This window comes from Rhinoderma darwinii, chromosome 3, assembly GCF_050947455.1.
Source record: "Rhinoderma darwinii isolate aRhiDar2 chromosome 3, aRhiDar2.hap1, whole genome shotgun sequence".
NCBI lineage: Eukaryota > Metazoa > Chordata > Amphibia > Anura > Rhinodermatidae > Rhinoderma > Rhinoderma darwinii.
In genome coordinates, this window is record NC_134689.1 from 282,476,706 (window position 1) to 282,489,053 (window position 12,348).

Genomic DNA, 12,348 nt, shown 5'->3' on the forward strand with positions numbered 1-12,348 from the left:
AAAAAAACGCTGGCGAAAAAGTGCTGGTCACTTCTTGAGACGTTTTTGGAGCCATTTATCATTGACTATAAAAAAACAGCTCCAAAAACGGCTTAAACTCAGGAGCTATTTTCCCTTGAAAACTGCTTTGCATTTTCAGACGTTTTTTTAGTAAGCAACTGAACAGCCGTAATGCCTGAAATAAACGGAAGGTGAACGCCTCCAAATATCTGCCCACCGATTTCAACGTTTGATGCTTAAAAAAAAAACTGAAGATCGGCGGCGGTTTTCCCTTAAAAACAGCACCGTAATTTACAGCCGTTTGTCGTGTGAACATACCCTTAGCCATAAATGAATTACTGAAATAAATTGCATTAGAATATCAAGAACTAGTATATTTCTCTTAACTAACAAAATCTACTTCTGATGTTCCCATTCAAAAGAGCTAGGATCCATGTAGTAAGTGTTGCCAAACCCTCCCAGCAATGTGATACCAAGTTAAACTTCCTACTTTCCCTTCCCGATAGGTGGGGCTTAGATGCTAGTGAATTATCTCCTAGTAAGGCCCAGCTAGGACTATGAGGAGGAGATAAAATTGGGTCCTATGAAAGTAAATTTGCATTCATACAATCCGGAAGATCCACTCACCCCAAAGTCTTTATTCATCAAAAGTGGGAAAGGATCATAGAATAGAAACATTCCTGTAAGAATTTTATGGGGTTTTTGTTTTGTTTTTTTTGCACCAAAATGTATGAAAGTTGCCTAATTGGACACCAAAGTCTTCACGGGTAAAATGTGTTTTCTTGGATGTAGACCGACAACTTTGCCGTTATCAGTCATGTTAACTACAAACCTGTACAGTAGTGCCATTTTAATCTTCTCAATTATTACTTTTTACTACAAGCAAGGGAGTTTCTGCCATGGGATCTTGATCTAGTGTCTCACTAAGGTTTTTCTGGCTTTCCCCCTCCTATCAGAGCATGTAACACGTTGGGGAAACATATTTACTACATTGAATTTGTTCAGGAAATGTGCACAAAAAGTAAAATCCCATTTGTTGCTGGCCATGTTTATTTGTCTTAAATAGGGGATCCAATAGTACACAAATAGTATTCAAAATTGAGAGGCGAAACAAGTTTCTAGAGAATTAAGATACTACATGCTATTCTTCTCATGCAGGTTTGAAAAAAAAATAAAAAAATACAAATTAAGGAATTTCAGTAAAAACATACAAGTAAAAAAAAAAAAAAAAATCTTACATAGACATATCTTAACTTACAGTAATGTTGTACCATAATTAACTTCATGCACGCCATTCTTAGCATTACAATAAAAAATAAAAAGCTTCTAGGAGTATTTAATATATAAGCAATTCCTATGGTTTTGTAGAGATCGGTCAAGCACTTTGAAAATTCAAACTCCTACACACAGTGAGAACTTTCCTTGAAATGAAAACAATTAGGTGAAAAGAAAAGTGAAGACACAGCTTGTTAATATGCAGGTTAAAAATACAATGTAAGGGCGTGTTCACATCAGTGTCACCCCTCCGTTCAGGAGTTCCCTCGGCGGTAACAATGAACGGAAAGGCAAACCATAGCTTCAGTTTGCATTACCATTGACTTCAATGGTAACGCTTCCGTTGCAAATGGTTTTGGTTTGTCTCCGTTCCATAAGTTTTCCATTTTTTTTAGCAGAAGCAATCGCGTAGTCTACTGCGCAATTGATTCCGTTAAAAAACAACCCGGAAACATTATGGAACGGAGACAAATGAAAACCATTTGCAACAGAAGCGTTACTATTGAAATCAATGGTAATGCAAATGGAAGCTATGGATTCCGTTTGCCTCTCTGTTCAGTCATTCCTATGACGGAAAGGTCTGATGGAACCTATGAACGGAGGGGTGACGCAGATGTGAACAATGCCCTAAACCATAAATAAATTTAAAAAAAAATCAAGACTCTGGTATCCTAAGGCTTCCAAGATGTTGACATCCCAGTATAAATGTTTAATAGTAGGCCATGCTAAGTTGTTTAACAACCAGAGAGATGGAAGTTGCCCAGCGTGCTTCTGAACCATTCAAGACATCCATTTTCAAATAACGGTGTGATGTAATAAATAAAATACTGCATATTAAAACACTTCACTACATAGGATGCAATCCAGAACATTTATAAATATCTCTGCAATTTCTCATTTAGGAATAGCTACTACAATAATGCTGGCTTAACAGAGGTGCATGATGAACAGCACTACGAATGGCCAATAAATGACCACCTACTGTTACCTTGAGGTAGATAACACATGCGTACCAAAATCTGCATTCTTCAGTTGCTGCTGGTATCATGTGTTTCAAGAAATGGATATGAAAAAAATAATCTAAAAACACAATGAACTGAAAAAGAAAATATGAAACTGACATTTCCATGAAAACATGTAATGTCTCACTGTGTTACATCAAGGCAAAATCATTTTATTCTGAGAAAGATAGCAATTGATTTGATTTAGACTTCATTTAGTGCATTTTTCATGTCTCCACCTATGTTGCATTATTTTGTTGTTTTTTTTTCCTTGTGTGCAAATGCCATGCCAGTTTAAAATTAAAATGTAGAAAGTAATTCTAGATTGTAAAAACAATGGTAAACAAAACTAATGTTAAATACATACTAAAAACACAATTCAAGTAAGAAAAAAATGTTATGTAAAAACAAAAAACGCTCTCTCACACACACACACACACACACACTTCATAAAGGATATGTAAAGAAATTTGAGTGTTTTAGTTTAGATGTTTTAGAATGCTGCTGTAACTTTTGTGGGGAACTTGTGGGGACGATTTCATGACAGAAGGGGTCAGTGTGGCTTGTATCGATTTAAGGGGCGAACCAAGAGGATTTTGAAATTGGGGAATACCAATACAATCCAGCTGCTTATTAAGGATAAGGTCTCCACTAAAACTCCAAATGCCCTCGTCGTTTTCTTTACTCCCAACCTTTTCATCTTCTGTTGGCTCAGGATCTAACACTTCTGCCTCTTCTCTCTTACTAAATAAATTATCTAAGTAACCTGTGTAAGCATTTTCCTTTTCAACATGATCGTCTTTTCTTACTTCACAACAAAACTGGTCTATGAGGAAACAGTCTTCACTGCTTATAATCGGACTTTCCCAAGAATTTTGGTTTAGGGCACCTAATTGTGCCAGGTTGACCATTCCTTTCTCCTGTTTCTCCAGGCTTACAGATTTTGATATTAAAGACTTGTATTCAAGTTGTGCAACAGAGCTATTCAAGTCGTTGAGTTTGTCAACACTGGAAGGATCTTGTTGCAAACTAAGCTCAATGGTACCTGCTATAAATGAATCAAAGTCAAATTCTTTACGTTTCTCCCTTTCTTTATCAACTAATTGCTGTGAAGCTTCCTCAAGAGCTATCTGAGCTTTTACCAGACCATTTCTTTCACATTTTGACTTGCCTCTCTTATCAGACCTCTCCTTACTTTGCTCTTTCCAGTTAGATAAATCTATAATAAGTTTGGGCTCGTAATAGTGATTCACCTCAGTCTCCCTCCAAACTAGATTATCTAGATAAGATGAAGACCTTATTTTGAAGTTACAAGTATGGCTACACTCCATATCACAATATTTGTTCTCATGGTGACTTGAGTATTGCCAAGAAGGCTCAGTAGAAAAGTAAGGGTCAAAAGCTGGATCTTCCAAATACTTTTCACGATCTCCATCCAGATATTTGCGAGGGTCAACCTGCACCTCCTCTTCATCGCTTCCATCAGAGAGAGCCCTTGGATCACGCTGAACTTCATCAGCATCAAAATTATGGTGTATAGGCCAGTCATGATCTGAACACTGACTATCATGATATCTGGAAAGAAATAAGACAAAAACTTAAATTTGTTTTCGCTTTTCTTCCTCTCCTTGTGATGGTCACATTTAAGATGCATAGAGTATATGAAGCCAGCAGCAATAGGCTTACAAATGATGATATTTATTGCTTAGATTAAATAGTTCAAAGTATAAAAAAGAAGTACCTTTCCCAATTATAAACAACGCTGTGGTTGTCCTCCATCAATAAAATATCATCCACCTCATCTTCAATATGAAAAGGATGGCTGGAAATTGGCTCATCCAGTGGAAACGAATAGATGCTCATGTATGGGTGAGACAAAGCTTCTTCTGCTGTTAGTCTATCCATAGGACTAAAGGTCAGAATTTGCTCCAGGAAATCTAGTGCTGTTGTGAGGGAGGAAAAATAAGATTTACAAAAAATAAAAATTACAAATCCCCCCCCCCATGTAATAGCAAAGTGCTAACATATTCAAAGCATTTATGTTTTAACCATTTCTGGAGCTCACCTTCAGGGCTGATGCCTGGGAGAAGCTGTGTCAAAGGAGTATGTGGAACAGTCATATCCTTTTTTATATAGACTGGGATGACATTGAGAAGTTCTTGTCGGTCCTCTTCATGTACAACAGGTATCGATTCTAAGATCAGCTGCATTTGCTCAAGTTCATGAGCACCTTTAAAAGAAAAAGGGATTGTTGTATCACGCAATGAAATTACAAAGGAAGTTGCTGAAAGCACACATATAGGAGAATTAGAAAGACAGAAAATGGTTAGTCGATGTGACTACCACATAATGCAGATATTTTTTAGAAAGAATCGTGCCCACAAAATATATTTTAATTTTTTCACACAAAGTGTTACACATACCCTTGAATGGTGCATTAAAAACACTGTCACAACATGGTAGAAAAAAAAACATAACCCCACCAAACGGCTCTGTAGCACAAAAAACCCAAAACAAGAATTGGTGTAATGCCAGGTAATGAAAAATGATCTGCTCATTGCAATAATTTAATAGATATTTCAATAAATTATTCTCAAAACAACCAACCTGCAAACAGGGTCTTTCCAGTTAACATCTCAGCAAAAATGCATCCAGCCGCCCACATGTCAATAGCTTTAGTGTAATTGTTGGGAGAAAGTAAAAGGCGAGGAGATCTGTACCATTTTGTTACAAGCCCTTCAGAAAGATGTCCCTGTGAAGATGTAAACAGAGAAATAAGTGATCACCTTGAAATTACCAATCTTAACTACAAGGCATTTACTCTAAAGGTTAATGTGAGGCTTGCTGAAAAATGAAGGTTTCTCCTCCGTTTCAGGAGTTTCCTACTGGTTAATGTATTGGAACTGCTAGCTTGTCAGTTCAATCATAGTGCTGCCTTTAGAAAATCTCTGAGTGATGGGCAGCTATTTCTGTATGGACAGTAATGTGGGGAATGGCTGCCAATCAATCGAAGAGACCGCCCACTAGACTCCTAAACCCACAGAGGGATTAAATCAATAGATGACAGGTTAACCTGAAACTTTTCCCATGAAACTGTTAAACTATATAGCAATCTGCTCAGCTCCCCCTGTCCTATAACAGAATGCCCGTAGATTAGACAGCATGCTCGATGTGACAGGTTTCCGTTAAGTAGACTACTGCGTTGCTCCATATAGCTGTTCCTGCAGCAGATATTTTAATCACTTAGATAGATTCAGATTTATAATAAAAAGTAGTAAATAAAAGAAATCAAGGAGCCGATTATGCAGAATGATAAGACTAAAAACTGAAATACACAAAAGCTAAATAGATATATAGAATAGTAGAAATAATGGCATGTAATTCACTAGGAAGTGTAGGGTTTACCATTCGGCAGGAACAAACAGCATTAGCTGTGTCCCTAAACAACGGTGTGTTGCCGCACAAATCCCTATTGAGGTTATCCAGTAATTATGGTGTATAACAGGATGTACATGGTGCTCATAATGAATCTCAGAAGTCTCATTTGTTTGGAACTTATTCATGCACAGCATTATTCAATGAAAATTACATGCTACCATGGATAGTTGATGTGGGTTTCCTAAAATAGTGAAAATAAATCAGTTTGTTATCTCTGGCATGTGATTTTAGACACTGGGGGTCTGAATTCTTATAAAATGTGATTCAAAAGGACCTGAAGCTATATTTTTATTTTACTAGAACACAGGAAGCAATGCATTTGTAGCTAGTCACACTTAGAAAACTGTAGACGTTGAATTTCAAGTTGCAAATTCTTCAGTTTACTAGTTAGTGCCTGGATGACTTCACGTTCTAAACCAATTTACAGGATGCTCACCTTATGTGAGTAATGGGGATCCATAATACGTGCAAGACCAAAATCTCCAACCCTTACTACCAAATCTTCAGTGTTAATGAACAGGTTTGCTGGCTTGAGATCTCTGTGTAGCACATTAGCAGAGTGGATGTACTTAAGCCCACGTAACAGCTGGTACATGAAAAGACGGGCGTGCTCTTCACGTAGTAGGCCTTGCTCCAGGAGCTTGGCTAGATCGGTCTCCATGTTTTCCTGAACAATGTAAACAGAGTTCAGCTCGGTTAGGGAGCTCACATCATCGGTTAAGCAACTTCCATTGGGGCCGAGAATTTCGTATACTTTAACAATGTTTTCGTGATCAAGTCTTCGGATAATTTTGATTTCCCGCAGAGCATGTTTGACACTCTGAGGATCTGTCAAGACAATTTTCTTCACAGCCACTCGCTTATCACAGTCATTGTCAACAGCAGAAAAAACTAAGCCATTCCCACCATAGCCAAGCGGTTTTAAGTCCATATAACGAGAGCCCAAATCAAACCCATGAATGTTCATGAGACTGTCAAACTTTTCTGCCATTTTAGCTACTTCACCTCTCTTCTCCAGAAATTTTCACTTTTCCTTTATTTTGACAATAAACCGCTGCTAGTTTCTAAAGAAAAGGTTTCATACACCTTACGAAATACTCTTCTTTAGAATGGTTTGATCCAATTTTCAAAGCATATCAGCCAGCCAGGCCCGGTGTATCCCACAAGCAGTAATGCTAAAGCTCAGTTTTGACTGTATAAAAATGACAGTATTCATAGTTCACAAAAGATGCAGCATTCCGGCAAACATCAACCAAAACACTCACTGGAAGTGAAACGGAATGAAATGACATACTATGCGCACGCTTCTACTGTGCAAAACAAGTTACATGGAACAAAAATGTGAATAAATATGCAAGAAATAGGCTTCTACGAACATCCTCCTCACAGTGCAGATACATTCAGTGTTGAACTGGTCCTGAGCAGCGTCATTCTAGGGTGCTGGTAAGCACTAGAAATTTTATTTTTTGATATTTTCTATACAGTGCATCCGAAGAGGAAAACGTGGCAGACTTTAAATTACACAAGAGTTTTTCTGTTAATGATCAGGTGGCTCCAGCTCACCACAATCACAATCAAAGCTGCCATCCATCTTATTCTCACAAACCCTGAAAGAAAAGAGAAGATGGAGATTAGAGTGGATGTGAGTCACCAAACGCAAAGGAAACACATTTTCACTTGCCTAAAACAGATCAGAAGAAAGATGGAGGACACCTGGATCAAATAGTTCATTACAATTACAATCTATTCAAGAAGTTTTCAAATGTACAATGACAAAGGGGAGAAAAAACGATGATGAAAAGAAGTTTATTGAAGGGGTTGTCTTATTAAGTCTAGCAGACCAGGCCCATAATTTACCAGTGTAGGGGTATGTGCACACAGTATATGTTTGCGGCAGAAATACAAAAGGCTGACCTATGCTCACGCAAATCCAGATGGAAAATCTGCAGAAACTCTCCTTCGTGTGAAAATAGCCTTAGAATCCACGTGATATGCTCCGTCAGATGTCATAAGCATTGCTTCTAGGGGAGAATATCTTCATAATACCATGCCATATGGAAGCACCATACTCTTGCTGTGTAACTTCTACTAGAAATGCCCCCTTGGTTATACCACAGTTATGCAAATCCTTGTCCATACCATGTCCTCCCTATTAAATCACATATACCATTATTGGTATAAAAGGTCATGTGTACGTGTTCATTAAAATTCTGTATTAAAACACTAGGGTTTTGTAGTGAATATTTCCAGGACCAAGAGAGAAGAAGAAGAAGAAGAAGTAAATATGCATAACAGGCTGACATATGAAAACCACAACGCACACAATAAATAATTAATAATAAAAAACAAAGAGCATGATGTCAGCACAGAGAAGCCCATTTTTGACCATAATCTTACAGCTGTAAATAGACCTATGTTGCAGGACCCCGTGAAGGCTTCACAAGTATGTCCATTCCAAACAAAAACGTTTGACATTACAAAAATTCTAAATGAGGCAAATGTGAAAGGAGGGCAACAAAAAAAACAAGTGATGGTTCCTAGCATCCAATAACCAAAAACATGAACGTGCAATATCTGGATTTGCGATGTGTATCTGTGAGAACATGCGCTGCACTTTTAGCACCATTACTTTTCATTGGATTCTAATATTAACTGAATCACCGAGTACCCACACACTGACATGGTGACTTTCCAGCTCTTAAAGAGAACCTTTCACTACCCCAGACATGTGCACTTGAGTGCACCATCTTATTGGCACGGAGGCACCTACCCTGGGGAACTTCCAATTACCTGCCTAGCTTTCCGCCGTTATTATTGGCGCCCGATATGTACAAGGGCTAATTTACATATTGGGCGCCAATAATAAAGCCACTGAGATCTCCAGAACGACAGAGGCTACACAGCTGATTCAAAGTGCCCCAAGGTCTGTGCAGCAGCACCCATAAGATGTTGCACATGTCTGGGGTAGTGAAAGGTTCTCTTTAAAAAAAAAAAAAACACGATGACCTTAGGGAATGTACTAACTAGTACAGAACTTTTTCTTTTAGAAATGACATTAAGCTAGAAGTAGATCATCTGCTCATATAACTTAATAAAACCATGTGTAGCTACTGATCGCTGTAGAGAACAATACATGACAAGCAGCCCCTCCAGTAGCGGTGTATCAGGCATTATGGCTCCTTCAGGTCTTCACATCACTCACTACACAGCAGAACTAAACACCTTTTCCATTCAGATATTTGCGAGGCTGACGTCACCAGTGACGCACTAGTCTGGGCAATCTGCAGGGAATTCCCGCATCAGCTGTTTATTCATCTCTGCTCTACAGAGCTGCTGGTGATCGGACATGATGGATCTAGTAGTTCCACCCCAGCAGAATTACCTGAATATTTGCATACTGACTAATAAGATCAGCAGACAAGCCGTATCGTAGTCACTCGGCTCCAGGCAGGAGACACGTTTCAAACGGACCATGTGAGTCATAGCCAGAGACATCTCTCTGTCCTACTTCCAAACCCTCCCACAACCGGATATAGAGCGCAGTACAATAGCAGCCACACAATACACACAGCCACTGTCTGACGCATACAAGCGCTAGGACTGCCGGTGGTGTGTAACATAGGTGTACAGCTTCTATACAACAGAACACACGCAGCGTTTATCGTCATGTATACCCATTAGCGCCGTGTGTGACTGTGGCTCCGGAGGGAGGATGGCTGGAGAGGGGCATCTGGCGCCCCATTGGACGCCAATACCGGAGTCCGGCCCTCCTCCCCGGCTCCATTCCCACTGCTGCCAGCTGGGCCGGCATCACGTCAATCAGCGCCACGATGTACGGCGATCTCAATTCACAAAGCCCTTTACGTCAAGAATCATAGCCTCACACAGGCCAGATACGCATTCAGCGTCACGGTCCTCACATACAGTACTGCGTCTCCTTACCGCACAGTGAAGGTGGGTACGTGGAATGAGACGCGGTGTGTAAACGCACACATAAGGCCGGTTTGACGGGCTGTGCGATAAGAATAGTGGTATACTGTACTGAATCTATACAGCTAGATGTAGGGGTAGGTAAGAACAGAAATATTCCATTACAGAAGGAACTACAGAACTAGCCATGAAGGTTATATCCCGGCAGCCGCGTTGCTTGAAGCGTTTCCCGTAATAAGTCCCTGGGAGCCTCCGGGTCCCCGGTGTATAGAGGCGAGATGCCGCACAATCAGTGTAAGACCGGTAACGGGGTAACAGAGTCCGGAGAGACGAGGGGACCGAGGTCCCATTGTTAAGTTGCCGGAGACATCGTTCATCCTCACACAATGGAGACACCAGCTCACTGCAGTCAGGGACGGTGGAGCGGCTCCACAAGACGGGGGAACGTATCGGTGATACTTACAGCTCCCGTATGTGTCATATGGAGGGAGGACAGGCACCGGTGACAAGGCTCAAGTACTCTGCTCAGCTGCTCCTCTTGCCCTGCTTCCTCTCGCTTGTTCTTTGCCGCAGTCGCCATGTACTCGGACAGACTGCTGAAGGCGGAGACTCGCAGACACCCGATCTGCCGCCTGCTGCGTCACCGGAACGCCCCCTGCAGGCGACAGCGTCACCTAGGCGGGAGAATTCAAAACTTTTACCTCATGTGAGTCACACACTGGGGCCCAGTCACCTGCTAAAGGAGGAACAGCGCTGTGGGAATACATCTCCACTGGATTGTGACACGTTTTTCGGCAGCACAGTGAGGGTATGTTCACACGAGGGCGTCCGTAACGGCTGAAATTACGGGGATGTTTCAGCCTGAAACCATCCCCGTAATTTCAGCCGTGACGGCATGTGCAGGCGCTTGAACACCGCGTCCGTTACGGGCGTAATTGGCGCTGCTATTCATTGGAGTCAATGAATAACGGCTCCAATTACGGCCAAAGAAGTGACAGGTCACTTCTTTGACGCGGGCGTCTATTTACGCGCCGTCATTTGACAGCGGCGCGTAAATTACGCCTCGTGTGAACAGACAAACGTCTGCCCATTGCTTTCAATGGGCAGATGTTTGTCAGCGCTATTGAGGCGCTATTTTCGGACATAATTCGGGGCAAAAACACCCGAATTACGTCCGTAATTAGTGCGTGTGAACATACCCTCACAACTGGACGTTTATCATAAGCCTTCACGTTATTTCGAATTTACCATATAATGTAAGGCCTGTGTCAGATAATGGTTGGTGCTCCTTGGTCGGATGTAAAGTTGGTGCTGCAAGTGTAAACAGAAAAATAATCAAAGAGATCAGAATTGTGGCTGCCATTCCTGGTCCTGGCTCATTCCATCCATCTCCTGCACGTCCTGGGACAGGGCCCATGTACACTGCCCTATTAAAGCACTGTCAATTATTGGGCTATCTTTGAAAAATCCTAAAGGGCATGTTCACATTTGTGCAGATTTTGGTGCAGATATTTGTAAATTCCACCACTTTTGACAGCAAAAATAGCACAGCGTGAAGTGCTCATGTTACCCTTTAAAATTATGGAAACCTTGACAGGCCCCAAGCCAGTGGAGTAGTCGGTATCCATCTTTATTAACTCAAGCCGCGATGCATATAAGAAAAGTTTTTCATGGTTTTCACCCTCTGTAATCAGAATAAAACTTCTGCAAATTGGGTTTTACCGATTTTTGTTTTTGTACAGGACTCGCACGAAAAGTCCTTTCCTTCACTGTGCCCGCATAAGGGCAGGAATATCATCTCTACATATAATAAAACTAAACTTTGCGTGTCTGTACATTGAAAATATTTGCGAAAAAAATAATAATTCGGGGGATGAAGGATAAGTGATAGAATGCATTAAGATAATTTTTTGAATTTTTGTCTGCACACACATCACGTAAAAAATACTGACCCAATTCGGATGGAGTTTTTAGAAAAACATTGGGGTCAACTTGAAGTAACATTTAGGCTGGATTCACACGAGCATGTTCCGGACCGAACACACTGCAGGGAGCCGGGCTCCTAGTATCATAGTTATGTACGACGCTAGGAGTCCCTGCCTCACTGCCGGACAACTGTCCCGTACTGTAATCATGAGTAGTTCCGCGGAGAGGCAGGGACTCCTAGCGTCGTACATAACTATGATGCTAGGAGCCCGGCTCCCTGCAGCGTGTTCGGTCCGGGACTTGCGGCCGAAATACGTTACGGACGTAACATGCTCGTGTGAATCCAGCCTTAGTTTTTATTTCATCGCAATCGTTTCACTCAATCAGAAGATATGCAAATTTAATATTTTAAAAAATGCATTTGCATTGCTTTAGTACAACAACAACAACAAACACATGGAAACCATGGCAACCAATTACATTTTTACTTTCATTTTGTATTGTTTTGGAAACATAGACACCAGTAGGTTGCTATGAGCAACTGCTCCAAATGGTTGCAATCAATCAAATTGCTGCAAATTTTTCAAGCTGCCACCGACAAATTACAGCTGTGATCTGATTGATTGGTTGCTAAGGACAACAACTGCAACTTTCGTCTATATTGTTTATTTTATACATTGGATGCACATATAACTACCAATCAGGTTATGCTTTCATTGTCTAAGCCGCCTCAGAAATACAGCTGTAATCTGATTGGTTGTTATTGACAACAGCTCCA

At 40.7% G+C, this 12,348-nt stretch overlaps 1 protein-coding gene across 2 annotated transcripts; it reads right to left on the bottom strand.

Moving 5' to 3' along the window:
* Positions 1–1,032: 1,032 nt before the first annotated feature.
* Positions 1,033–10,294, bottom strand: MAPK6 (mitogen-activated protein kinase 6). 2 transcript variants are annotated; one of them, XM_075857994.1, is made up of 6 exons: positions 10,108–10,294; positions 6,151–7,321; positions 4,884–5,028; positions 4,342–4,506; positions 4,018–4,219; positions 1,033–3,851 (listed from the first exon to the last, which is right to left on the bottom strand). In XM_075857994.1, the coding sequence occupies exons 2-6, from the start codon at positions 6,703–6,705 to the stop codon at positions 2,756–2,758; spliced, it is 2,163 nt and encodes a 720-aa protein (XP_075714109.1). In that variant the 5' UTR covers positions 6,706–7,321; positions 10,108–10,294; the 3' UTR covers positions 1,033–2,755. The 2 variants fall into 2 exon arrangements, with proteins under 2 accessions (XP_075714109.1, XP_075714110.1); XM_075857995.1 differs by lacking the exon at positions 10,108–10,294 and adding an exon at positions 8,826–9,007.
* Positions 10,295–12,348: the final 2,054 nt, after the last annotated feature.

Excerpts from the sequence above, each read along its gene's own strand:
- MAPK6 (XM_075857994.1), bottom strand. The coding sequence starts at position 6,705 with ATGGCAGAAAAGTTTGACAGTCTCATGAACATTCATGGGTTTGATTTG. Across the intron at positions 4,220-4,341 it reads CCCAGGCATCAGCCCTGAAG|CACTAGATTTCCTGGAGCAA; the intron begins GTGAGCTCCAGA and ends CCCTCACAACAG. Across the intron at positions 3,852-4,017 it reads GTTGTTTATAATTGGGAAAG|ATATCATGATAGTCAGTGTT; the intron begins GTACTTCTTTTT and ends ATTTCTTTCCAG.